Genomic DNA, 27,678 nt, shown 5'->3' with positions numbered 1-27,678 from the left:
GTAGATAGATAGATAGATAGATAGATAGATAGATAGATAGATAGATAGATAGATAGATTGATTGATTGATTGATTGATTGATTGATTGATATATAGATAGATAGATAGATTATTATGTTATTACTTCAATAAGGGAAAATATGATTGTAAGAGGCTTGGCATAGAGAGAGAACTAGCCTATATATATTTCATCTTTATTGTCTTTATCTGTAATATATATAGAGCATTTAATCACTTTTCATATTGGAAAGCCATGGGTTACATACGAAGACTCAATATTACACGGATATTTCCTGTGAAACACTTTAAAATGAACTTGTATGAGGTACTAAAATATCGAATCGATCTGTGTAATAGAGTTTTCAGCTCTACGCTCTGACTGTCATAAACTGTCGTAAAGACAGCGCAGAATACGGCAGACGCGTGTGCGCAGTGCACACAGCACATGGTTAGTGTTTTGGTCAGAGAAGAATCACATGAATCCATCTAAAAACTGTGTTGATGTGGTGAATATGTTACCTGTCATGGACATCAATAATGAAGAAGATGATGACCGGAGAGGAGTTAAGCGCAAGATGGCTTTGTCCAGGTCAGTTACTTCAGTGTAAACACGCACAATTTAGGGTAAAATCATAGTGATTGTGTTTGTCTGTTTACATCTGTGTAGTATTTCTGCTGGTATTGTCGTATATGTTTACTCGTGTAGCGTTAAATTCAGCTAAAACATCTGTTAGACATAATATCAGAAATGTACGAAAATTAACCATAGTTTTACTTCAAATAAAACTACGTGTTTTCATTTAAATTACATAAGGCACATTACTGTATTGCGTATGTCAGCATTCATATATCGATCGTCTTTCAGCCTCTCTTTTCGATTGATAATGACATTTAAAACCCCTATTGTTTGATCGCTAATTTAAATATCAACCATTTTAATTAACGACCAAACTTAAAGGATAAAATCCTCAAGTGTTTGTGTCTCAACTCCTTTAGTTGTGATGTTTGTGAGACTGAAGAAGCCAAATACAGATGCCCCAGCTGCATGAAACACACCTGCAGGTGAGACACACACACACACACACACACACACACACACACACACTATGAAAAATAATAACATTACAAGTTTCTCCAACATTTATAACAATCAGAAATGTCAACTGTCTCCTTTAGAGCCCAAACTATACTTCAACTGCCCACATTGCTGTTCATAAGATAAAATAAAGTGTGTGTTTTGTTTTGTTTGTTTCATAAGTGGTTTTGTGTTCTGTTCTTTGTGTAGTTTGGCTTGTGTTAAGCAGCACAAGATGGTGTCGGGATGCTGTGGTGTTCGGGACAAGACTGCGTTTGTCCCTCTCGCTGAATTTAATGAAATCACCCTGCTCAGCGGTGAGTGTCTGTAGCAGTCTTTACAGAAACCCTAATGGTTTAACAGCTTAATGAGCTTGATGATTTACTGTTGAGTTATTGTGTCTGCGTGGTCTGCTCATGTAGATTACAGGTTTCTGGAGGACACTGCTCGACTGAGACAACAGTCCAACAGAGACGCCGTCCTGCTCGCCAACCGTCGACACCCGAAGGAGGTACTTATTTTATATATATTTATTCCTTAGTGTGTGAAACCTGATACGGACATCAGTACCTGGTCTCCAAGGGTTAAATGATCTCAGGTTGCGGAAGGAGATGCTGCGTTGTGCAGTTGAAGCTATGGGGAATGCCCTCAGCATGACCGGTGTTTGAAGCATGTGTGTAAACACACCAAATTCATTGGCATGATGTCACACACGGGGCGCCTGTGGGTGCCTGAGTTACATGTCATCAACTCTTTTGCCTGAAGGAGACGTGGCAATGAGACGCAGGGAACTGGGTTGCAAACTGAGTGGAACTTCGATGCTGCGCCTTGGTGTTGACGCTATGGGGAACTCAATAACCACTGCGATGCCTGCCCTACTAGGCTGTGAATAGTGGGAATTAGGGGTGTAACAGTACATATATTCGTCTTGAACCATACGGTACGGACATCACAGTTCGGTGCATACAGTCAGACTATGAATACAGTCAGTCATGGGAGATCCACACTCCAATCCAGAAGGGGGGCTTGCGGTAATGCTACGCTGTTTGCTAACCGCCACAACAGGAAAAAGAGCAGAAGAACAACAGCGCATACGCGAACGACTTGAGCGCTTGAAAGCAAAGTCCACTAGATGTGTCGAATGTGTCTTTCTGCGCTCATGGACAAAGGAGAATACTTTAAAAGGCTTGTGCTCTCAACTGTGCGCAAAACGGAGCGGGACGCAGAAAATAAAGTATAGGAGGGTTGGGCTTAAACTTTGAGTGTTTAAATATTGTTTAAGAAGACCAAATAGTAACACTCCTAATGCACAAGTTTTATTTTTCATTATTCTGTTTATTTTGTACTTTTATGGCACAAGATGCTTTTCAGTTTAGTAGCTGATTGTGATTAAATACCTTTTGTTTTTTTTAATCAGCCCTGCAAAAAAATATGACCTATGCAAAAGTTCATTCGGTTTACTGCTTGGTGCTTAATGCACTATAGGAGGCTGCACTGTACTAACTAGGGGACTAAATGCCGCTATAAATGGAACAAACTATGCACTACTGTCTGTTCAAAATAAAATAAAAGAAACCTCGCATTTTAGTTTAGGGTCAAATTCTCACTATTAACTAGTTAACTAGTTAACAGTATAACTAGTTGCTTATTAGCATACTAAGATATTAGCTGTTTATTAGTACTTATAAAGCAGATATTAATGCCTTATTCTGCATGATCATATTGTACATCCCTTAATCCTAAACTTTACTTCCTTACTAACTATTAATAAGCAGTAATTAGGGGTTTATTGAGGCAAAAGTCATAGTTAATAGTTAGTTAGTAGTGAGAATTGGACCCTAAACTAAAGTGTGACCATTTTTCCTATTGTACTGAAATCGTACCGAACCGTGACCCCAAAACCAAGGTGCATACCAAACTGTGACTTCTGTATACCGTTACACCCCTAGTGTGCATTGCATTCAAATGACTCAACAGAACTAGGCCAGACTCAAGAGTGCATCAACACCCAAGGGCACATCCTTTGTGACTTGTACAAAAGTTGCACAGTGGCACTACTCCCTAAAGCCACTATGGAAAAGCTTCTGTGCTCCATGTAATACTTGCCTCTAAAAAGGGAAGTCCAGGCTAGTCTTACTCCCTGTGTTTACGGGACAGGCCTTAGCCTAGAGCCCCAAGAGCAGAGCTATAAGGGCGAATACACAATGTAGCCTCGGCTCTGGGATGCATCTCAAGTATTACCTGAGAGGCTCTTAGGGAGCAGCCTACCAAAGACTCAGACTTTCCTTTACCAAGTTCGTCCTGCCACAGCAGATGCAAAGCCTGTACAAACTCTTGACTCTCATCCATCAGGAAAAGAGCCAAGCAAAAACTGGCATTACACCATTTTGGCAAGCAATGACTAACAATATCTTCACATGCACACACACAGACAAAGCGGCTCTTGAAGACAAAAAAGCTGAGGACGTGTATCTTTTATACGCATGTGTGACGTCATGCCAATGATTTCACTGTGTTTACACACATGCTTCATACACCGGTCACGCTGAGGCCATTCCCCATAACGTCAACACCAAGACGTGGCATCGAAGTTCCACTTCTAAAAGGAACTCACTTTTTTTTCTCTTTTAAGCGCATGTGGATGATCAGGAAGGCAAAAGCAGCCAAAGTCACCCTGAAGTTGCTGCCTAAAATGTTCAGCAAACACCGGGAGAACAGGACCATCTTCAAAAGCACGTAAGTCTCTGGGTTTAATGTGGGCTGAAAAGCTGTATTGTATAGAGATGATTGGCTGCAGATTGCCATAATAATCATAATAAGCATGCACACTGTTTTCATTGCGTCTGGCTTGAAGGAGTTCAGCACTCAGCGACGTGTTGTTTAATGTGCTGTATATTTTAAATGATAGTTTTTAACGAGCCTGTCTCAAGATGGGGCAGTCTGTGTTATAATGCTAATATTTAAAACAACTCCCTAAATTCATTAAACATCTTACCCTTGGGAAGTTGGAGGTTATCATACTTTTAAAATGTTATTTATGAATTTAAAAATCTTAACCCTTGTGTGTCCTTAATGGAAATTTTTTTCTTTTTCAGTTTCTTCTTTTTTTTTCTTTTTTTCTTCATTATTTTGCTTTATGTTAATGCCAACTGCATAAACTTTGGCACAAGTGTGTATTTTTATTGGAATTTTACTATTTCACCCCAATTTCCTTTTAATAAATTTATTTTACACTAGGTACACAAAATAGTTACGCTTGGGATCTTAAGAACAAAAATGTCCCCATTTGTAACCTATTTTTAATCCTAGGGCTATTTAACTATAAAATGATGCAGTCTTTGTTAATAGGCTTTCATTCTGTTGGCAAGGCTTCACAATTAAAATCTTTACTACTTTTTTACTCTACTGTACTGCAAATCTCAAATCCAACCACTGTGTTTACCAGTGGAGTTTTGCTGCCATCTTTGTACTGCGCACAAACAACATCTTACTGAAAGCTCATTTTTTGAGATATCAACCTCAAATTTGGAAAACAACTTAATTAGTTTTATGTTTTTGAGTTCAACATGTTTTAATAAATATATATTTGGTATAAAATAATTTTCATAAATTTAAACCTCTATAACTTTTGTTTCACTATTTTAACTTTTGTTTTTTAGTTCAGCAAAAATCGGCCAATGGTCTTCTTTAAAATGAGACCAAACTTAAGTCTGTGCTCCAAAGCTTCACATTTTTATGACAGTTTTTTTGACATGGACATTTTTTCAGTCAGAGTAACTTTTTAAAATGGATGCACAAAGGGTTAAGAAAAAATATAAGAACATTCTTAAGATATGTTTTTGGGAAATACAATATTCTGAAGTTAGAAAATAAGAAGAAAATTGCAGTTTTGTTATGAAGTATGTTTTATGAATCACCACCTGGTGCAATTATGTCAAAAACATGCTTTCATCACAGTAGTTTTGCATTGAGCCACATGGTGGCGCTCTTGGTAAGTGCAGTCAGTGCAGTGATGTTGATGGTTTGTTGAGGGTTCTGGTCTCAGCTGATGGACGCGGCTCCTGATAAATGTCTGTCGGTCCCACCCTGACAGTGTCTGCTGCTATTCAATGGGATTCTGTTATTTAACTTGTTTTCAGTGTGACGGCAGAGAGCTGGCAGAACAGTCTGTCAGGCTGCGGGATCCTGGACCGTACATAATTACTCTCTGTTCTTTTTAATAAGCGTAATTAATGTCATTGAAGAGAAGAAAGAGTTCTACTGAGCACACCTTCCTTCATGACATCACCTCATTCCATAAATGGAAGTAGAGTGGGCCCTGATGATTGGTTGGTGCTGTCGCCGAGGTGCTTGTGATTTGCTGTACTCAGCGAGGGCATTAGTGATTTGTTGAGTCTGTTGCAGAGATGCTTGTGATTGTCCGAGTGAGTTCTAGGGACACAGTGATTGGCTGAGTGGGTTGGGTGCTTGTGAGTGGTTGTAGTCAGCATTACTAATTAGGAATGTTAAAAACACTAGTACTATGTTGATAAAAAATAAGAAAGCATTAATTTGTGGGCAAACTAGAATATCAGAACTGTCAACAATATTTATGGCCATTATATTTAGCAGTATCGATAGGTGAATGATAGAGATGTGTTAGAAGCAGCACTTTTACCATTAGCTGGGACTGCAACATATTTGGTTGAGTTGAATTGTTGTTTGATTGTTTAATTACTGTTCTCAAGCAGTTAAATTATTAATAATTGGCAAACAATTTCCAACCCTAGTAAAAACATTCAGTCATTAGTGACTCTTGGCCTTTTAACTGTAATGAAGAATAATCACTGGAACGTTGATCCAGACTGGAAAAACTTTGTTTCCACATGCCAAGTTCATGTTGTACAAAACGTGCAGTATTTTGGAATCACTATATTGTTGACTTTATATTACTGATGCCTCGTCCCATTTTGTAGTAATTTTAATGTAGCTGTTTTGGGACAAGTGGCAAGTTTTCAGACCTTTGTGATCAGGCAATCTGACTGGCTGTCAGCTTTTTGGTGTAATGGTATTTTTATTTAATCGGTCCATCTGGTAATGAACTTGTCATTACCAGCATTAGTCTGGCATAAACAGTTTTGAGGCACTTAAACTTGTATGTTCTGAGATATTTCTGTGACGTTTTGGGTTTTCTGTACTTTGTGCCGTTAAATTTCCAATGTAATAGAAGTAGCGACAGATCTTTACTTCCGTACTGAGGCTTACATTTTATCAAAAAAGAAAAAAAAAATTCAGGGCAGAGACTTGGTTCTGTCCATTGGTTGTTGATTGGATGGAGGTAGATATGAATGCAAGCTTTTAGTCAATTGTCCTTTCACTGTAATATCAAGTTCTGACAATTTAATAAAAATTTATTTATTTAAAATTAAACACATGCACGGATGAATCGATCACAATAGGAGCAATTTAGAAGATGGATAGAGCCATTTTAAGTCCACTTAATTTTTTTCTATGCTAGCCTATTATAGTAGAATCTATTTCAGATAAACTTGCCCCTAAACACACAATTCTGTAAATTTTATTATTAAAAATACAGTTTTGCCACGCTTTATTGTGGTGTGACAGATCGCTGTAGTGCCTCAGTTCAAGCGGCACGTGAACCGATCATCTCTTCCTCTTTACTACTAGTTATAACACCAAATAAAGCATGTTGATTAAAGGGGACCTATTATGCCCCTTTTACAAGATGTAATATAAGTCTCTGGTGTCTCCAGAATGTGTGTGTGAAGTTTCAGCTCAAAATACCCCACAGATCATTTATTATAGCTTGTCAAATTTGCCCCTATTTGGGTGTGAGCAAAAACACGCCGGTTTTGTGTGTGTCCCTTTAAATGCAAATGAGCTGCTGCTCCCGGCCCCCTTTCCAGAAGAGGGCGGAGCTTTAACAGCTCACGCTTCGGTCGCTCAACAACAACAAAGCTGGAGAATCTCACGCAGCCAAAATGAGGATTGTCAGTAACGGTGTTCAGCCTTACATTGTTCAAACCGGAGTCGACACTGATGGAGAGACTCAGGAAGAAGTTACAACTTTTAGACGTTTCTGAACGGTTAGTGGATAAATTTATGTAGTTGCTGTGGAGTTGATTCAACTCATCGACTAGCATGTGCCGTCATGTTAATCTTTTGTGCAAATCCAGCGTTGAATTGATCCTCGTCTGTGAAGCAGTCCGGTGTAAAATGAACAACACTCTACTACAGCAACTCTTCCTCTTCTCTAAAGCAGCCCAACATGGCCTCACCCCCTTTGTTGTGTGTTCTCGGGGGCGGGGTTTATGTAAATTTTAGGGTTAGTGATGTCACCAACCCGGGAAGAAGCTCGTTGTAGTCCCTACCAGCCGTTTGTTGTAGTCCTTAAAAAGCGATTTCTATAAAAAAAAAAATCTCCCTTTGCATTGAACTTTGAGTGTTGTAACTTTGCAGATGTTGTTTATTCTCAAACAGCAACATTACACACTAACTAAAGTTAAAAAAGTGAAATCATAATCAAGTTAATTTAAGTAACAGCATGTTAGTTAGTTAGCCAGATAAATGAACTCTAGAGAGGAGCGTTTGCTAAATATATGCACTATACTACATATTTATTATATTAGTACTCATAATATTTTTTAATGATATAAAACATTATTATAAAACCACACTATATAAATTGTATAAGAATGAGTTTAATAATAATAATACCAGCTGACAGTTTTCCCTGTATGTTTACAGCATTAGTTGCGTAGGCCCTACTGTACCTGATATTTAGCTAAATGAATCATGATCAGAATAGAACTGCAAGCTTATGAATCACCCCTCCACCCCCATAATTCTCACTCCAAGATGAATTCAAAAGTTGTATATGTGATGATCCATATTTCAGTGTATTAGATGACATTTAAACTGGCTCATTCACAGGCTGGTATGAGCGACAGAAGCAGGACAAATGAGGGAGAGAAATCGGTTTCAGAATGTACCAAGTACACAATATCAGAAGCAGATGTGCAGCAACTGCACATGGTTAGCGACACGCCAGAGACTCGCAGCTCGCCAGGGTCCGTCTGCGACAGATGTGCCGAGGGATAGGCGTGATGCGGACGATGAAGCCAAAAACTTCTCTGAAAATGAATGTTCAAATTCCACGACACACATCAGACGCATGAACTTGACCGATCGCAGAGCAGTGCTCCAGTCAAAGTTCAGAGCTCCAGTTTATGATCCAGGATGCTCCTTGTTGGTGTGTTGTTTACTGCTTGAACATGTGTTCTCGATGAAGTTTTACTGCCCCCAAACGAGTCTAAATCACTGTAAAGCTGTGTGCTTCCTCAGGAGGATCAATGTCAGCTTCTTAACAAGCCACTTAGCAGAATTCGCAAATTCTTTCGGAAATGATAAATAGCGTTAGTTTTGGCATCTCGCGGAACACGGGTGGAACACGGAGTCCTACGCCCATCTGTTGGGTTTACATTGAGGACACAATGATTTTTCCTGTCCGTGGCCGCCGCTATGTGTTGTCCTTGCCATGCACGGTTGTAGCTTCTGGCGTTGATTTTTCACGCTGTCATTCTTGCAGATCGCCGTGTCCTGGTCATCTCGTTTCCTCTCTGTACTGGCACCGTTCACTGTGTTCGGCCAGACGTTATGCAGACTTCACTGCGTAACATCTGCCTCAGGTGAAGGGCCAGCTCGTGTTTGAGAGTGTACGTGCCGTTACCTTCGAGATGTCATGCAGAATAGTCGATTCATTATTGAACGGGACGTGTTGTCCGTGTTTCGGCCAGTGACTGAGTGCCAGGGCTCGTTTGGAGTGAAGTTGACTTGTGCAGGTGTCATTAAGCTGCTGTTGGAACGAGTCCTTGCAGGTTTTCGTGGCCTCTGAACAGATTCTGCAGCCTTTACAGCCAGTGCACTACATTTGTACAGTTTCTAAGCGCTGTTTGCCTGTACAAAACTCACCAGATCCATCCTAAAGTGCTCTGGGTAGTTGCCAGTGCGTTACTATGCAGTTGTTAAAGTGTTCCGATTGTTTGTTAAAGGGATAGTTCATGGCTCCAGGGGGTTAATAAAGGCCTTCTGAAGAGAAGTGATGGGTTTTGTAAGAAAAGTATCCATATTAACATGTTGCTGTGTGGTTTCTAGGGTTTCTTTTCCCTTTAGATAGCTGCGTTCACAGCGCATTTGAATGCATTTTACACATTAACTGTTGATGTCATTTTTCAGACATGGATTGCTTCTGGCTGCTTACTGCAAATAAATGCCATTGGTAATTTGAAAAGCATATTTAGTCTAAGACTTCTGGCGCTTTCAGATGTGCCTGTTTCTGTTGATAATGATTTCCTGAGAGTGACATAATAAAAGCCTTGTTAACTCAACCGCAACTCTGGGGTGCCTGTTACCCAAAAGGCTTTGTTGTTCAAGCGTCTTTTTGAAATTACTCACTTGTGAGGTCATCTGATTGAACCTGTTCTCTGCTGTTTGTTGGTTTTCCGAGTCTGTTCATTGTTTGCATTGTTTAACCTTTTGTGTTTTGCATTGAGCTAGAGCTGCACAATTCTTGTTAAATTGAGACTGCAGTCTATTTAAAATGTTTAATTAATCTGAATGAGTTATTAAAAAAAGGTGAATGATTCAATGACTCACTTATATATTTTACTTGTTTCATTACTGGATGAATCTGCGGTTTTGAACGAATCTTGTGAATGAATGATTCAATAACAAACACATGTTTTTTAACAGTCACTTGTCACCACCTACTGGTGTAATGATGTAATCGATACAATCATTATTTGAAGCACCAAGTTACTTTCAAAAGGTGATTTGCTCTATTTTGATCACTACCGTAGACATCAGTGTTTATATCCGAACTATAAACTTTTATCCCAGTAATTCTGTGATAATATTAATATTTGTAACACAGAAATAATAAAACTTTGTGGTTCAAAAGACTGTTTGCAAGGCTGTTTCATACCTATACATGACAACTGCTCTCTCTGGCTCAGCGGCAGTGCAAACAGATTTGAATGTTCTGGTGTGATTTTGTTTAATAGGTTTAATAGACACCGGTGAGTCGTTGTCATTTAGGAATGAGATCGCATGAGTGTTTGAATCGCAACCGTGATCTTTTATCAATTAATTGTGCAGCTCTACATTGAGTACAACCGATGCAGTGATTTCAGTGACTCGTCTGGGAGACATACTGGAGACAAAAAAACTATATCCTATAAACTGGGCCTAAAGTAGGCCTATTCTTTAATTTTGAAATGAAAGTGTAATAAAAGTTAAAAAGAAAACAAGCAAAATGGTGGCAGCCTATGTAACTGCACCTGTTTCTGTTACATAGTGACGTCACAATGTATAGAAAACGTGAACGACTCATTTTGAGACACTGATTATAATTTATGGGGAATATAAACAAAAGGAGTGGGTGGATTTTTACCATTATAGGGTGGTTGTGTACACAATGCCGATACACATTTATGTTCAAACACCAGTGAATTTTGCATAATAGGTCCCCTTTAAACTTATCACAAAGCTTTCCAGACTCTAAAACAAAGGTCAGTTTGAGCTCTCGGATCTGTATTCGAGTACTTCTACAGTACTCTATGTCCTTTGGCTTCTGTACCATGGACAGCCTGAGAAAAGATCTGGACTTGAGCGACCAGTTGGGAGCTGTAGCTGAGGGCTAACCAGGTGCTGTAAATGATAAGACACCTTTTTATGGTTTTTCCTTGCCCAGGGCCTACAACAGGTGTATGAGCGACTTGACCTCACTGTTGAAGAATCCTGGATCTCCTTCTCTATTCCAAAAATATTATGAAAACAAAACCAGTGCCCATGGTGATTAGAAAACTCACACGTATTTTCGTTTTACATTTGGGTGTCCCAATTTTTCCTGTCCTCCAGCTCATCCCTCTGAACAGAAATATCCAAATATTTACTTGAGATCCAAAAAAGTCTTGTTTTCTGAGAAATGGATCAAAATTAAGGGGTCAGAATGATAAAGGTTTTTTTCTGACCCCATTGGCAGATATTTGTTTTCATTTGAATCACAAACTCATACCATTTTTTTTTTTTTTTTTTTTTTCGAAAACAAGATATTTTGGATGCCAAGAAATGTATCTTGATTTAAGAGTGTTTAGATATTTCTACTGGAAAAGAAGCCAAAAAATGTTGAGGAAGAAAATCCCTTTTGCAGTGCATCACATTGCTTTTTCCATTAGGGCAAAAAAAAAAAGTTTCCATTGGCTGTTGGAGGCGTAACAATGCCTTCGCACCTGGTATTCCAGGCCTTCTCCACCACGCCTTCCATCCTGATCTCCAGCGGGCTGCCAAGCCTGTGCAAACTCATAAATTCCTTTGCCTGGAGGGCGGCAGAACGCTGGAAAGTCTTTACACCTGTGAAAGGAAACTCTCCTCCACAGGGGCACACCGACCAAACCCCGAACCTCCACCCTGACCTGCTGCCCACCCCCGGGGTGGAAATTCACCACCGTTCCTGTTCGAACTGTTCTGCCAGAACCTTGATATCTGATCTCGCATCTGAAGTGTGTGTTTTGGAAGGGCTGGTTGTGTAACAGTGCCATCTGGATTGGTGTGTACGCTCAAGTCCTGGCGGCGACTCTCTCTGGGATTGGCACGCAGGGTTTTGTGGAAGCAGATGAGTCAGCGGATGATGGGCATATCAAAGATTCTTCTTGTTCTAGTCATGTGATTCGTGACATATGTAGCAAATAAGTCAGCACTGAGTGTTTTATCCACCTTTTGGCCCATTTTGACTCATGCAAAGGTAAACAGGAGAATATTTGTCACAGTAAAGGGTTTGTTCACCCAAAAATGTTACTCACCCTCATGTCGCTCCAAACACTCAAGACCTTTGTTCATCATCAAAACTTAAAATAAGATATTTGTAATGCAATCTGAGAGATTTCTGTCCATTGAAAGTCTATTCACCCAAAACTCTGACAATTCAAAAGTTTCGTAAAGACATCGCAAAATAAATCCATATGAATTGAGAGGTTTACACCATGTCTTCAGAAGAGATATGATTGCTTCATATAATAAACGAGTTTAATTTAGGCTTTTATGCATATATAATATTGATCAGTTGATTTAGATTTAGATTTCAGAAGTTTTCTCAGTTTTACATTTTTTTTTTTAATTAAAAAAATCTTGCATTAAGCATCCATCCATCCATCCATCCGTAGCAGTTTACACTTGGCATCCATGCGGCCTACAGCAGCGCTGCTGGTTTGACAGAGCTCCAGTGAGGGTGGGATCCTGCCCGGCTGATTACAGGGCTTGTATTTTTTCTATTCATCCATATTGAAGCAGATCAGTGCCAGGATCGCGCTGACAGAGCCAAGTTTTCTGGCATGTTGGCATGATGCATTGAGAGGTCTTGAGTGTAAAACTCTTAGCAGCAGCAGCTGTGGAAGCGGTCAGTGGTATTTCATGTTCTTTGGATCTTGTAAAGAAACCCTTCGTTTTATTGTCTGAACTCCAGTTTGTGGCTCAACATGGGGTTTCGGCCAACTGAATTATCGTCATCGTAACCATGATGCCCAGCATTGATTCGTTCCCTCCAAGCGCACACCTTCTCGGTTGCATTAGCAACATTGGCCTGTCAGTTCGGGCAACACTCCAGCATGTTGTTCCAGTAAATACTAACGATGATGCCAGACAGGCCTGGATCAACATGTGCAATCTGAATTACGTGAACCGGTTTATTGTTGTGCATAGTGATGTTGCCTGGACTGTCCAGCTTTGTCAAGTCAGAGTTTCATTACTGGAAAAACTTTGCTGTTGGCTGTCAAACTGAGCTTTTATGAACATAACTTTCTTTCTGCTAGAACATTGAGACCATGATTTCAGTGCTTCACATCGATCAGATTTTCGAATTATTGCTCTGATGTAAGTCAGTAACTCCGGACTGGGATGTATATTGCAGTATGTGGTCTAGATGGTGTTTAGGGAACCATAAAAACTCAATTGTGAAATCTGTCTGGTTTTAATCCTGCAGGGAAGGACGATTCCACTGGCATGTGAAGATCCATTTTCCTCAGAGCAATGCGGTTTATTCAGAGAGGTATAAAACACCCTTCTCTTCTGTTTCAGTATTTTTAGAAGTATTTATTTAGCGTTTTGGTTTGATGACGTTGTATAGGGCCCTATGATTTCTGTGATGTGGTAAATGTGAAAAAATGGATTTCATAGGACCCTAACAATTACATTTTTGTTAAACTTTTAATAAATTGTTGTTAAATAGATGTGTTTTGATTACTTAAAGGTAATTCAACCATTAAAATGGAACCCAGACACATTAAAATGGGGAAAAATGACAAGCCAATAGTTATGAGTAGCTTTATTAAAGGGATAGTTAGAATGAAAAATTCTGTAAGTATTAACTTTATCCACCATTAAAATGACCCTTACATCATTCCAAATCCATGAAACGATATCTTGAAGGACAATTCATAGCAACCATATCTGTAAAGATTCAGAAAACACCACAGAAGTGTTTTGGTCACTGTGAACTCTTGTATGGATAAGAGCTGCATGATGTTTTGTCCAAATCATAAGGGTGATGGTGTGTAAATACTGACAGAATTTTCATTTTAGGGCAAGCTGTTTCTTTTATTTGTCAATTTTATTTGTTTTTCATTACTTGATTTCCCATTTCCTCAGGTTTCCTGATAACAAACTGCTCGATGAGATTCTCAACGACTACATTCATCCTTCAGAATCAGATCCGGTCAAACGCCAAAAGTATGTATCCTCCTGTCGAACATCCCATCAATGCCACATTTATCTGACTTTAAATGTTCTTAAAAGTTCTTAGTGCTGCGTGATTAATCGTATTTTAATCATCCTTACTGGCCGAAACCCCATTTTGGCAAATGTAAAGACCCTTTCAGGCCAAAAGTGAAATGAATAAGCCTCAGGCTGAAGAAAATGCCAATTCACGCCTGTACAGTAGAGGGCGCAGCTCAAACCTTTTAGCTCTGCTACAATTCTGGATCACAGAAGAAAGTTCAATACTCTTACTTCAGCCAGTTTAGCTGAAAAATGCAGAAAAACACACACACAATGAGTCTGACTGCTGACAAACAACGATTTAACATTGATCCGATTGGACGACGACTCTCACGGCTCAACAGAAGATGCCGTTTAAAAACACGCCGGTCTCAAGTTGACGTCATAGTTCTCAACAGAGCCGCTGACATCTGATGGGTGCGTGACATTTTCAGATTTCTTGACGTCTGCATCTCGTTTCTGATGTTTAATGTAATCTCTAGGACTTTTTACAGCTGACATGTGGCATAAGCGCAGCATTGTCAGTCAGTGAGATTGTTTCTGGCTCTTTTTGTCGGTTCTGTCAGAGTTTATTGATGACAGACTGCCAGGGAAAAGTGGGACAGATTCATTTTTTAACTTTTCCACAAAATGATGAAAAGCATGATGAAAGTGGCAATTGTTTCTTTCTAGAACCATTTGGGTCAGCACTTTGTAATTATTACGACTTGATGAACAGATGAACAAAACGTCTGCCATTTTATTCAGACCATGAAATTCAGCTGGAGCGTACATGCAGAAATGAAGCTGTAGTTTGGAGTTGGAAATAAACTCTTTACAGTGTGATAATAGGCCACAAAATCAACACTAGAATAGAGTTGGGCATCTTTTGGATGACTTGCTCTTGATTCCAGGCATCTTTCAGGGAGGGTTTGATAGTGCTTACTTTCCACAGTTTTAGCCCAGAGATCAGTACTGATTCATGTTATTCCATCACAGTAGCTCATTAAACGTGTACAGACGAGTCGGGTAGAGCGGTGGAATATCATCTTTAAGGATTCAAGTGGGTAATGTTAACATGGCATGAGAGTTCACCCTGTTTACTGTATTAAAGAATTAGTTCACTTCATAATTAAAATTTCCTAATAATTTACTCACCCCCATGTCATATGAGATGTCTTTCTTTCTTCATTTGAAAAGAAATATAGGTTTTTGAGGAAAACATTCCAGGATTTTTCTCCATATAGTGGACTTCACTGGGGTTCAACGGGTTGAAGGTCCAAATGTCAGTTTCAGTGCAGCTTCAAAGAGCTCTACATGATCCCAGACGAGGAATAAGGGTCTTATCTAGAGAAACCATCGGCCATTTTCTAAAATAAAATAAAAATGTATATACATTTTAACCATAAATGCTTGTCTTGTACTGCTCTGCGATGCGCCACGCATTACGTAATCACGTTGGAAAGGTCACGCGTGATGTTGGAGGAAGTACCGATCCAGTGTTTACAAAGTAAACCTGCAAAGACTAAGTCAAATGCCCTTAACAAAAAAAGGTAAAACAGTGATGTCGAACGATTTTGAAGTTGGAGGAGAAAATGAGATTGAGTTTTTCACCCTACCGCGGTACTTCCGCCTACGTCACATGTGACCTTTCCAACGTGATTACGTAACGCGTGGCGAATCGCAGAGCAGTGCAAGACGAGCATTTGTGGTTAAAAAGTTTTTTGTTTTTTTTTTGTTTTTTTTAGAAAATGAGTGATGGTTTCTCTAGAACTTTTTGTTCTGCGTCATGTTTGGGGGGATGAAAATATAAAGTAAATGTTCCTAGAAAAATATATATTTTTCTTTTCATTCTGATATACTATTCATTCAAGAATGTTAACTGCAACAATAACTCAGCAATCTTCATGTACTTTTGAAAATCCAGCATTTCGTTGATCCTTGTAAGCGTTCATTGGCTTTCTTTTTCCATGAGGGGGTTTGGCTTGACAGCTTTGTTTCCAGGCAAACAGTTAAAGAACGCAACACGCATGTCTCCCGGAAATCCTGTCGAATTCAACCAATCGGGCGACAGATGACGACTTCGAAACTCTTTTAAGTGTTTCCCATTTTGTGTGCCGTATACGGCAGATGTTCAGCCAACAGTCTGTGATGTCTGAGGCTGAGACTATTCAGCTAGAAAAATAACTCTAGAGAGGAGTATTTTGATAAATATATGCACTATATTACATATATACTGTATTATCTGCCATGTACTGAATCGATATTGAATTGAAATTGGAACAATCGAATCACAAGCTTGTGAATGGAAATCAAATCGAATCATGAAGTTTGTGTCAATACCTTGCCCTAATATTTGCAGGATTATTGTACTTATCTAAAACTAAAACCATAAAAACATCTAGTTGCCAAAGCAACATTTTACATTTTCATTTGATTTACATTTGCATTTCATTTTGTAAATGCATTGATTTTGAGAGCATTTTAGCTCCATATCTCTGCTGTTTTTACTGAGATTACAGATGAGAGTTAATTGTGTCTGGAAATCATACGAGGGACAAAATCAAATAAACGTTGCTTCGTCTCCTGACAGAACAGAGGGAGTTGAATGATTCAGCATCATGTCCAAACCCTTTTTCCATCGCCTCTGTTAGTTACGCAACATGGAGAGCAGCGAATGCATTGTTTTGATTTCAGGAATCAGCTGTCAGAACATGTTCCACGCTTCCACATGAGTGCGTTTGTGTGCTTTGGATTCTCTGGTGATGAACGCTGTCGGATTCGGCTCCGATGAAAGCTCGACTCTGTCTGAGACGGGTTGAAATGAATGATGGGTTTTATCAAGATAACCATCAGCTTCAGGAACACAATGGAAATGCGTCATGGCGGGTTGAGATGTCGGACACTGAGGGATGAGGTTTAGGGCCGTTTCACTCGCGGTCAAGAGTTTGGACACACACTTGTTCTTTGTTTTCCATATGTTGTGATGAAAACTCTGAAATAACACAAATGAAAGTTTCTATGATTGTATGTGTGATTATATCTATCAGAAATCCAGAAAAATTCAAACACAAATTAAATAAAACATTTGATTGGGCCCTCTTATTGTAAAAAATTGTAATACGTTATTATATTGTTAAAGTTTTTTTTAAATTCAATTAATTAAACATGCTTTTTGATTCTTAAAATGTAATCAGTTGATTAAAACAGAATCTAAAAAAATAAAACAGGGCCCTAAAATAATTTTTTGTTAAACTTTTAATAAATTTTTGTTGTTAAATTATATGTTTCATGATTTCAATTGATTATTAAACTGTAAACCATTAAAACATAATCCAAAAATATTAAAACAGAAAACACATAGAACCCTAAAATTTAAATTTTTGTTAAACGTTTAATACATTTTAACACATTAATACATTTTAATTAGACATCATTTTTATTACTAAAATTTCACTTTACCATTAAAACGGAAATCCAGAAAAAATTAAGTGGTAAAAACAAAGTAATTTGTGAAAAAATTTAATGTTTCATCAGGTCCTAATTCATCTTTAGGCACACTTTATATTTGTCTCATTTTAAAAATAAAGTTTTTTAAGATCACAAGAAGCATAAATTCAGTCAAATGTGTCTAAACTTATGACTGGCCGTCTATATGTTACCAAGCCAGCTAGTTAGTCTTATCAGACGTAACTGCGGACACAAACCATGTGGATTTTTGTGTCTGTATATATTCACCAATAAAGTCAAGATGAAATCAAAACTGACACTGTTTACTTTCTTAATGCACATTCCAGTATCCAGACAGTTTTACTCAGATATGTCACGTTATGTAAGTAAAACGTGTTGTGAATGCTGTTAAAAGGTCTGTTTTTCTCTTTACATGTCTTTCCTTCCAAACACACACACGTCACCACCAGCAGAAAGTGCTTAACTGTACTGACATGAGCTTAATGTCACACACACACACACACACACACACACACACACACATACATTACAGTATAATGGCACTGAATGTGTATTTCCAGTTTTGTCCGGTGAAGCTGATCTCATGTGTGTTGTGTTTCCAGGTTAAAGGTGTACGTCCACAGTCCTCAGGAGGACATCCGAGTCTTTCTGAAGGCAGAGCAGAAACAAGCCAACTCTCCCAGGTAAGAGACTGTACCTGTCTGTCTGTCTTTACTTTTGTTTTTGTGTTTATTGATGTTGTTTATGTATGTATTTTATTTGCTTAATATAATTTATGTCGTTTATTTGTTTAATTTATTAATTTAGTTTGATTATTATGCATTTTATTTGTTTATTAATGTATTTATTTCTGTTTATTTATTTTACTTGTTTAATTGTTTAATTAAATTAGTTTATTAATAAATGTTATTAGTTTATCTTGTGCATTTTGTTTATCAGTGTAATTATTTATTTATGCATTTATTAATAAATCCCATTACTTTATTTTTATTTTATTTGCTTGTTAATGTAATTAATATTTTATTTGTTTATTTCTTTTTTTAATTCATTTATTAATTTAATTTGTTTTATTAATGTGTTAATTCTTTTTTTTATGTATTTTGTTTATTAATGTAATTAATTTTTTTATTAATTAATTTGGTTTATTAAGAAATGTTAATTTATTATTATTTATGTATTTTGTTTAATAATGTAATGGTTTATTTTTGTTTTTATTTATTAAATTCATTTTATTTCTTTAAGTGTATTACTAAATGCTATTTTTAATAAATGTAATTATTTTATTTTGTGTTTATTAATGCATTTTATTTATTTCATAATGTATTTTTCTGTATTTGATAATCATTTATATTGATTAATTTGGTTCTTAAATTGTCAAACTCTATGAAGTGATTTTTAAAAATCCTTATATCATCAAAATCATGGAAATGCATTTGCCAAAAGCTGCGATAACTTAAATAAAAGGTCTTACATTGTATTCCGTTAAACATGCAGAGCTAATTGGCGACAATTACCCTTTTAAACGTGCCCCTATTATGGTTTTTCGAATATGACCTTTCCTGCAGTGTGTAATAAAGCTGTTTGTTAATGATCTGCAAAGTTTTAAAGCTCAAAGTGCAAATAAATGGAGTTTTTGTCTCCTGAAAGAGACAAATGGTCTTGATTGGCTGAACAGCGTCTCTTTGCCCCGCCCTCAAACACTGTAGTTGTGTCTGAGACTGGAAGAGTTTGGTTCGTGTTGTTCATGTCGAGAAGACGCTGATTCCAAATCGCAAATCCACTTTGAGATTGATACGGTAAAACCGACGCCATCGTTACTGTTCGTATCACTGTGAATCAAGAGCTGAGATTCAGATATGATAATGAGCGTTTGGTTTCTGACCAATCACAACAGACTGGGCCATCTGACCAATCAGAGCAGGCTCTCAGAAAGGCGGGGTTTAGAGAGACCGAATCTTTGAACGAACTGTTTCAGACACTGAGAGAAAAGAGCTGATGCTGCAGTGGATATTATGAGAAAATCAGTGTTTTTGACCTTGGATGAATGTAAACCTGTTGTAGGAGAATCCAAACACATTTAAGAGCCTTTAAAATAGCACAATAGGGGCACTTCAGCAGTTATAAAACCAAATATTGTCAAAAATATGACAAATGATGAGATATGATTTGATTGCTTTTATTTAATCCAGACAATACTGTAACAAGCTGACCGGCACAAGAAGAAAAAGAACAGTGAATGTTGATGTGATCATCGCTTTAGGGCCTAATCTTAGCATGTGACGTGTGTTTTCGGCTTCCTGTCCTTGTAAATGCCACTTGAGTGATATGTGTGTGTTTTATAGTGTCTTTGGTAAGAACGGAAACATACCCCAAGATAACGGAGGCTTTCAATTGGCTGAAGTCCTCTCCCTGATTTATTCCTTCTTGTATGAAATCGACAAAAAATGCTTTATGGGAATGACATCACTCCTCATAAATTCCCCCGTAGTTACGCAGTTGGAGCGCTTTGGGACTCATCAGAGATGATTTTTTGTCTTCGTGTCAGAGGGCCGTGTGAGAGTCGTAAAGCCACGGTCTGAACTGCTCCTGGATCAGTGGCTCTGCAAGTGTTTTCGCCCCCAGTGTTATTTTAATATCATTGAGATACTATTATAATTTTTTCTTATTTTGAATTAATTTTTATTTTTGCATTTTCTATTTTAATTTTAAAGTTTTAGTAATTTTGTTAGGGTTTTTGTGTGTGTGTGTGTGTGTGTATATATGTGTATATATATATATATATATATATATATATATATATATATATATATATATATATATATATATATATACACAATTAGGCTTGTCAAGTGATGATAATTTTTAATCTAATTAATTGCACCTCAGATTTGCCTGAGAAATTACCCCCAAAAGATCTTTTAAAGTCATTATTGTGTTAAATGAGAAAAGCATCTACTAAACATTACAGAAAGTAGTTTTTTTTATTTTTTTTATTTTTTTATTTTTTAAGATTTTATGTAATGAAATAATACTCTAAATAAGAAACTAAAGCAGGTGGCAGTAAATGTCTAAATGAGTCATTGAATCATTCATTCATTCGATTCATTCAAACAGCTGATTCATTCAGGAATGAAGTAAATGGCTCTCTTTATGAATAGGTCATTGAATCATTGATTCACCTGATTGATTCCTTCAAAACGCAGATTCATTTCAAAACACAAGACGCACAATCGTTCTGCTATGGATTTATAGGTAGTCTAACTAAAATATAACACAATATTAACTTATTTATTGAACTGTTGTGTGAAATCAATATCACATTTGCACTCGTGTGATATTAACTATATCATATGATATAAATATGAGACGACAAACTCATACAGGGGCATTTTTGCCCTGATATCTTGAATTTTAGGGTCATTCTAACACATTCTGTAGGCCCCATCATGCATGTTCGTCATGAATCAACTGTATGAAATATAAGATGAACTGTAGGCGGGGCGGGTGCGTTAAATGCGTTAATAATTTTAAATTGACAGCCCTAATATATATATATATATATATAATGTATATATACACGCGCACACACACACTTCTGTTACTTTGTTTTCTGACAGCTCGCTAGTTTTTATGATTTAGGGGCTGAATGTACATGCACAAAAGAACACAAGATTAAAATAGAACAGATTCTGGAGTCACTCAGCTAAAATGACTGTTTTCCACTCAAAAGATAATTGTGTGAATGCTCTGGAAGCATACCTGTGGTCGAGAGACTCTTGTGCTCTCCAACACACCCACCCACACACACACACACACACACACACACTGTTCTGACAGCAGTAAGGCTGTCAGCATGAAAACCATCAGCGCTGATTTACTCTCTAACAGCAGCTTGTCTCTTCTGTCCGCCGCGGCTTCGGTTTGGCATTTAATGGTGTTTACGAGCATCACTAGTTTCAGGCTTGTGCTTCACTAAGGGGTCAGATGCCTGATCTTCACCTGCTGGACCATTACACAGCTGAAGGTGGACAAGATAAAGTCTAAAAGACTTGCTAAAAAAGTCTAAACTCTCGATCAGATGTGTGCGCCACAGGTTTATCAGATCACATTGATCTTTAGAAGCCTGAGAAATTGCACTGGTTTTTCTGCATAGACTTGAGTAGGTTGCATTGCTACAGTATCTACATAATGTAGTTCAGAAATCTGAATTCTTATGCAGCTGAACTTTGTGCTCGCTGAGGTTTTCTTTGCACAGAAACGGGGCGTTTGTTTGTTGCGCACAAGCGTTGTTTTGTGTCCCTCGGCCCTGTCGAGCCAGCGAAGCCTCGCACGTACCTTGAGGTTTGGCTCGGTCCGGCTTGTTTTCCTTCGCGGTGCTTTTTGCCTCTTTGATTTGGCCTGGAAAACAGAATGAGGCGTCTGAGGATCTGTTGACGCAGGTGGCTGCATGTTCACCAACAGCGTCGTATTTGTTGGAATCGGTTGGAAATGCCTGGCTCTCTAAAAGCTCCTGTGTTTTGGACGAATCCCGAGCCACTTTCAAGCTGTGAGGAATCGACCGCTGTAAAATCCCTGATTTACGAGGCTCTCCGACTCATGACGGCAGGGCTCAGGGATTCGGTGATGTCATGTGAGAGAAAGTAAAAGGGCACGGCGTTTGTTAAAGCTGTTACTGATTCATGTTGAACGAGTTTCCAGCCGTGAGCGAGATTTAGCCTCGAGTTGATTTTTATGGAGCCAAGACGTGACTGCTTCCTCTCGCACCTCCAGCCATGATGTCATGGGAATGTTCTGGAAGCGGAGAACGTCAACACAAGAAGATGGACGATTGTATTGAATATTAATGTTAAAATAAATTGATTAATTTAATTATATTTACGATGAATCAGTTCTGATTCGATGAATCAATTCTTGATTCAGTGGCATCTCTTCTGTATAATTCGAGGGAATGAATTAGTAAATTGTGCGCACAATTTAGCAAATCGAGGGAACGAAGTAGTAAATCACCCTCACGATTTAAAAAATCGAGAGAATGAAGTAGTAAATTGTGCGCACAATTTACTTTTTTTTTTTTCTTGCGTGTCATATGCGGGGCTCAGTACTTCTGCTCACCAAAGCTACATGTATTTGATCAAAAATACAGTAAAAACAGTAAAATATTATTACAAATTAAAACACTTGTTTTCTATGTGAATATATAGTAAAGTGTAATTTATTCCTGTGATCAAAGCTGAATTTTCAGCATCATTACTCCAGTCTTCAGTGTCACATGATCCTTCAGAAATCTGCTCAAGAAACATTTCTGATTTATTATCAATGTTGAAAACAGTTGAGCTGCTTCATATTTTACTGTACATAAATGTAAATGCATTATGTCTTGATGTATATTAAATATCATTAAAACGACTGATCATAATATAGATATTCTTGGCTGTGGTGCGACACGTCACTTCATTTGTTTGTTGTTTTTGGCAGGTATCTCGAGCTGGACCTGAAGAAAAGTCTGCAGGAAAACCTGATGCATAAGACTATCGTGGAATACCCAGAAGTCTTTGTGGTTCTGAAACAGCACAGTCAGGAGTTCCTCGCTCACATACCAGGTATGAAACGCACTCCGAATCACACAAAACACTTTCCTCACAGCTCTGAACACACAATATATCATACATCACCCCCGAATCACAAGCAGAAAACATGTTTTATTCATTCATTCAATATTAAACGCATTATTTATTATTTTACATATGGAATTTTCTTAGGTTTTTAAATCATTTTGAGCAATAATTTTTATGACATTTAAGCAAGTTCTTTAGTGAAAAAACTTTTAGTTATTGCTCTCTTTAATTCATTCATTCTGTGTTAGATGTATGAAAAATAGCATTATCAATTATAAATTATATTATTAATTAATATTTTGCACAAGGAACTTTTTTAGGTTATTAAATAATTAAGGAAAAATTTGCTTGACAATTAAGCATATTATACCCCATTATTTACTAAAATATTATTTTATTTATTCAATGTTAAATGTATTAAACATAATATGTTATCAATTATCAGGTTTTTTTATTACAATTTGTGCATATTTATAGAACATTATTTTCCCCCTTATTTTGCTTTAAGTTAAACACTTTAAAAAAAAATAGCAATTACTAAATTTTTTCTGTATTTAATATTTTTAAATAAATATTTAATTAATATTAGATATTTTAAAATAATAATTTATTAGTAATTATAAGTTATATTATTATAATGTTTTTTTTTTATAAATTATAAACATCTTTGCATATTTATAGAGCATTATTTACCCCTTATTTTACTTTAAGTTGTAATTTAAATAATTTTACCAATTATTTAATTAAAATTACATTAAATTATATTATTAATTATAATATTTTTTTATAAATTATGAACATTTTTGCATATTTATAGAGCATTATTTACCCCCTATTTTACTTTAAGTTAAATATTTTAAATAATTTTAACAATTACCTCACATTAAGTATTTAATTAGATGTGTTAAAATAATCATATATTATTAATGATAAATTATATTATTAATTATATTTTGCATGAGGAACATTTTTACGTTTATAAATAATTGAGAAATAATTTTCATGATAATTAAATATTTTCTCCTCCCATTCTTATTTTACTTTTAAACTTTACTGAAAAATGTTGTAGTTATTAATATTCTCAGTGATGATTGTTATTACTATAATATTATATTTTTTACATTGGAGAGTGTTTAATTATCATAAAACTGATCATAATGTGGAAAAAAACAACAACTTACTGGTCCAAAAGACAGCCTTGATTTCTGTGAGCTAATAGTTGTTTCTGTTCATGTTGTTGTCAGTTTTTTGTGAAATTCATTCACAACAACAGACAAGTGGAACGGACCAAACTTCCCCCGAAAGAGTTCCTTCCAGCACATCTAACTTTCTTCATATGCTAATTCAGTTATGTAACTCATTTGGTAGCAGGTCCATCACCACCGCTCTGATAAGATGAATGGAGGGCCGTTGATGTGGTGTAGATCCTCACGAGGCGCTCATAACCTCGGCTTGATTTGTTTATAGCGTTTGTGAGTTCTCTCACCATAAAGATGTTTAAGGAGAAAGCGGATTCAGTTCCTCTTCACACACACACTTACACAACACACTTGTATGCAGAACATGTGTGCTACTTGCTCTGGCCGTTGCGTAACTCGAGCGTTCGTGAAGAGGTCGAGGGAGAAAGGGAAAGGGCTGTTTGGCGAGAGAAACGTGTTCAGAGCCAGCCAGCAGGGGTCTGCGTTCGACGCCAGCCGAGCTGATTCAGCAGCGCTGTGATCGTTCGCCGCGCCCTCGCTGTTCGTTGAGTTGACTTCACCTCTCTAGTATTTGTCAAACAGCCGTTGCATTTCTTTGCGGCTGACTTATGATCAGATTTTCATGATTTGATAAAGTTTCTGGAAACGGATTCTGCATCAGCTGTAAATCGGACGTTTCTTCACGATACGATCCGACATTAATTCTCTGACCAGCGATACGATAATAGCTTATATATTATCATTTATAGAACAGTTAGTTCTGGTTCTCGAATCTGATTGGCTGAGAGCCTTTTCCAGCCATGCAATCAGAAACGGTTTCACAATTTGTGTCACTCCGCTTGTTTCTGCCGGATCTACACTGGCAGCGTTTGTGTCAATGATGGAGGATTTGTTTGTCAAATACTGCTGTTATTGTCACAGAATGAAGTTTTGAGTTTTTAGGGGAGAATGTAGTTGTTTAGACCTCGAGTTTGCAATTTATATTACAAATGTGTAAAATCTTATTTGTGAAATATTTAGTTTTTATTGCATTGCATTGTTTTTTTTTTCTCCTCACTGTAGTACTTTGTTAGATGTAGTATTTGTTTTAATCAAATTTATTTATTTTAATTGTTTTTATTTATTTCAACCATATGTTTGTTTGTTAAATCAAATGTTTAGATATTTTAATCAAATGTATTAATTTTTTTTGTTATTGAAAGTTCAATCTTATATTTATTTTTACAATTTTTACACTCTAAAGTTTTCCACAGACCCCAGCACTCCCTTATTAGATGAATTATATATTTATTCATTTATTTTAATTAAATTTGTTTTCTTATTTGAATTTTTTAAATTATTTTATTTATTATTTAAATTAAATTGATTTATATTATTTAAATCAATTTATTTTAATCCAGTTTTTTTACACTGCTTCTCTGAACTTTTCCACGGACCCTTTAGCACTCCACTGTTAGATATATTAATTTATTTTAATCAAATAGTTTTATTTAATTATTTATTATTTATTTAAAGCAAAATGTATTAGTTCAATCTTTTTATTTATTTTTTTAATTTTATTTTTTACACTGCTTTTCTCTGAAATAAGATTTTTAAGATTTTTTTAATCATATGTTTTTGTTTATGTATTTATAATTTAAATCAAGTTATTTAATATTTATTATCTATATACTTATTGTTGTTATTATTATATATTTATTTAAATCAATTTTATTTTAATAAAAAAATACAATTATATTTCTACTTAAATAAATAAACTATATATACCATTGAGATGAATTGGAAAAAGTGTCCCAATCAACCTGAATTCACCCTATATAATATATATATATACGTGTGTGTGTGTGTGTGTGTGTGTGTGTAATTTATATATATTTATCGTTACACCTCTATTATGCTTCTCATTCCAGAGCGTTCCAGCTCCGTTCAGTGTGTTGCATTATCGAGCGTCTCCAGAACTCCATGTTCTCCAGCTGAACCACATTCAGAAGCTCCTGTGCATGTGGCCAAGAGGCCAAAAGTCGTCCCTGAGGATGATGAACTGGAGGACGGAGAGCTTCGAAGTGACGAGGAGGATGAAAGCGCTGAAGACAATGATGGTGTCAATGAGAATAAGGAGCCTGTATCGCATTATGATGATGATGATGACAGTGATGAGGAAGAGCTTCACAACAGCGTTCTGGACACTCCGGTAAATGGTGCGAACACAAATGAAGCAGTTTCAGCGAGCATCGCCAGTGGAACTGCAGAAATGATGGTGGTTTCTGGAGATGGTGGCGGTCAGGACAGCACTGAGACTCTCGTTGATGATGGTAGCTCGCTGTGTGAAGGCAGTAAGATTGCCGTTTCACCTCACGACTGTCAGCAAAACATCCCTGAACTTCCTGATGAAGACAAAAATGGTGATAGTGGTGCAAAGCATGACAAAGAAGGAAAGACTGACTCTCAGCATGACTTCAGTCAAACCTGCGTCGACAAAACTCAGAGTTCATTGTGTGATCGTTCTGATGCAAGTAAAATTGAAGGGCACGAAAACACACAAACTAGTGTGAGTAGAGAAAACTAACATTTATTCCAGTGAAACTCATTCATGCAGATGTTCAACTGGCATAGGTGCCGAAAATCCTCATGTTTATATTAGTGAGGATCACTAAAGTGTCTGTGCAAAACCATCCTGTTATCTAACCATCCTGATAATCAGACCAGAGTTGATAAAGTTCAGAAACAACTCCAGATAAAGACAATAGCAGTAATTGTTGCCAAGGCAATGGACTGTTTTGGCGACTGATGTTTTGAGCGCTGATAAGCGATATCAGGCGTCGCACGTCATTGTGCTCATGGAGACGGACAAACGCAGAGCCAGGCTTTTGCAGAACTCATAAAATGCTGTACGTTCTATGATATTAACCTCAGGAAATTGTTAAAATAGTCGTTCTATAACATGATTTGTTTTTGTCTAGATTTAAGTGACAAAATCAATCAATTTTATATTTAACAAAATTTGTTAGTCTGATTTCTTATTTTGTGCCTTAGAATTGCAACAAAAAACGTAACTACTATTCACAGGATTGTTGCGTTACAGATGTACACGGCATTTAAATTCATTTGTTTTCCAACATGCGGCTTTTGCAGAGTTATGGCAAACATTTGTGTATTTATGTAGAAGTATTTTTATGCCATGTGCCTCTTTAATAAACTTCTGCATCTGTATGTGAATGTTTCCAGTTTTGAGTGTCATTTGTTAACGATGTTATGATTTGTCTGCACATTTAGAGGGCGTTTACATGACAGCATTTTCAACTCGAAAATTTTATGCGTTTTGTTTCATTTGTGTTTTGGGGGCCTGAAAAAACAAACTTTTGAAAGCTGTGCAAGTTTTAAAGTGACAGAATTTATGCACACAATGTGCACAGTTTTACATGATTTGTTTATAAAATTTGCGGAAACGGATTAACTGTTGTGATAAAATATTAGCAATTTGCTTCTATTGCATTACGTAAGATGTATTATT

The 27,678-nt window shown here is 36.8% G+C and overlaps 1 protein-coding gene and 1 long non-coding RNA gene across 2 annotated transcripts; one reads left to right on the top strand and one right to left on the bottom strand.

Moving 5' to 3' along the window:
- The first annotated feature begins 408 nt into the window (after positions 1 to 408).
- On the top strand, positions 409 to 27,383 carry znhit6 (zinc finger HIT-type containing 6). The gene is made up of 10 exons (XM_051881199.1): positions 409 to 589; positions 997 to 1,062; positions 1,286 to 1,392; positions 1,498 to 1,586; positions 3,708 to 3,811; positions 13,110 to 13,175; positions 13,775 to 13,855; positions 17,956 to 18,036; positions 22,829 to 22,953; positions 26,078 to 27,383. Exons 1-10 carry the CDS (start codon positions 477 to 479, stop codon positions 26,731 to 26,733), a joined length of 1,488 nt encoding a protein of 495 aa, XP_051737159.1. The 5' UTR covers positions 409 to 476; the 3' UTR covers positions 26,734 to 27,383.
- LOC127505581 (uncharacterized) lies at positions 14,617 to 26,070 on the bottom strand. Its single transcript, XR_007927744.1, has 2 exons — positions 24,150 to 26,070; positions 14,617 to 16,877 (listed from the first exon to the last, which is right to left on the bottom strand). It is a non-coding gene; the product is annotated as an uncharacterized LOC127505581 (long non-coding RNA).
- Positions 27,384 to 27,678: the final 295 nt, after the last annotated feature.

The sequence above is a fragment of the Ctenopharyngodon idella genome, chromosome 22, assembly GCF_019924925.1.
Source record: "Ctenopharyngodon idella isolate HZGC_01 chromosome 22, HZGC01, whole genome shotgun sequence".
Lineage (NCBI taxonomy): Eukaryota > Metazoa > Chordata > Actinopteri > Cypriniformes > Xenocyprididae > Ctenopharyngodon > Ctenopharyngodon idella.
The sequence above is the reverse complement of the archived record's forward strand: the minus strand, read 5'-3'. Positions and strand labels throughout refer to the sequence as shown.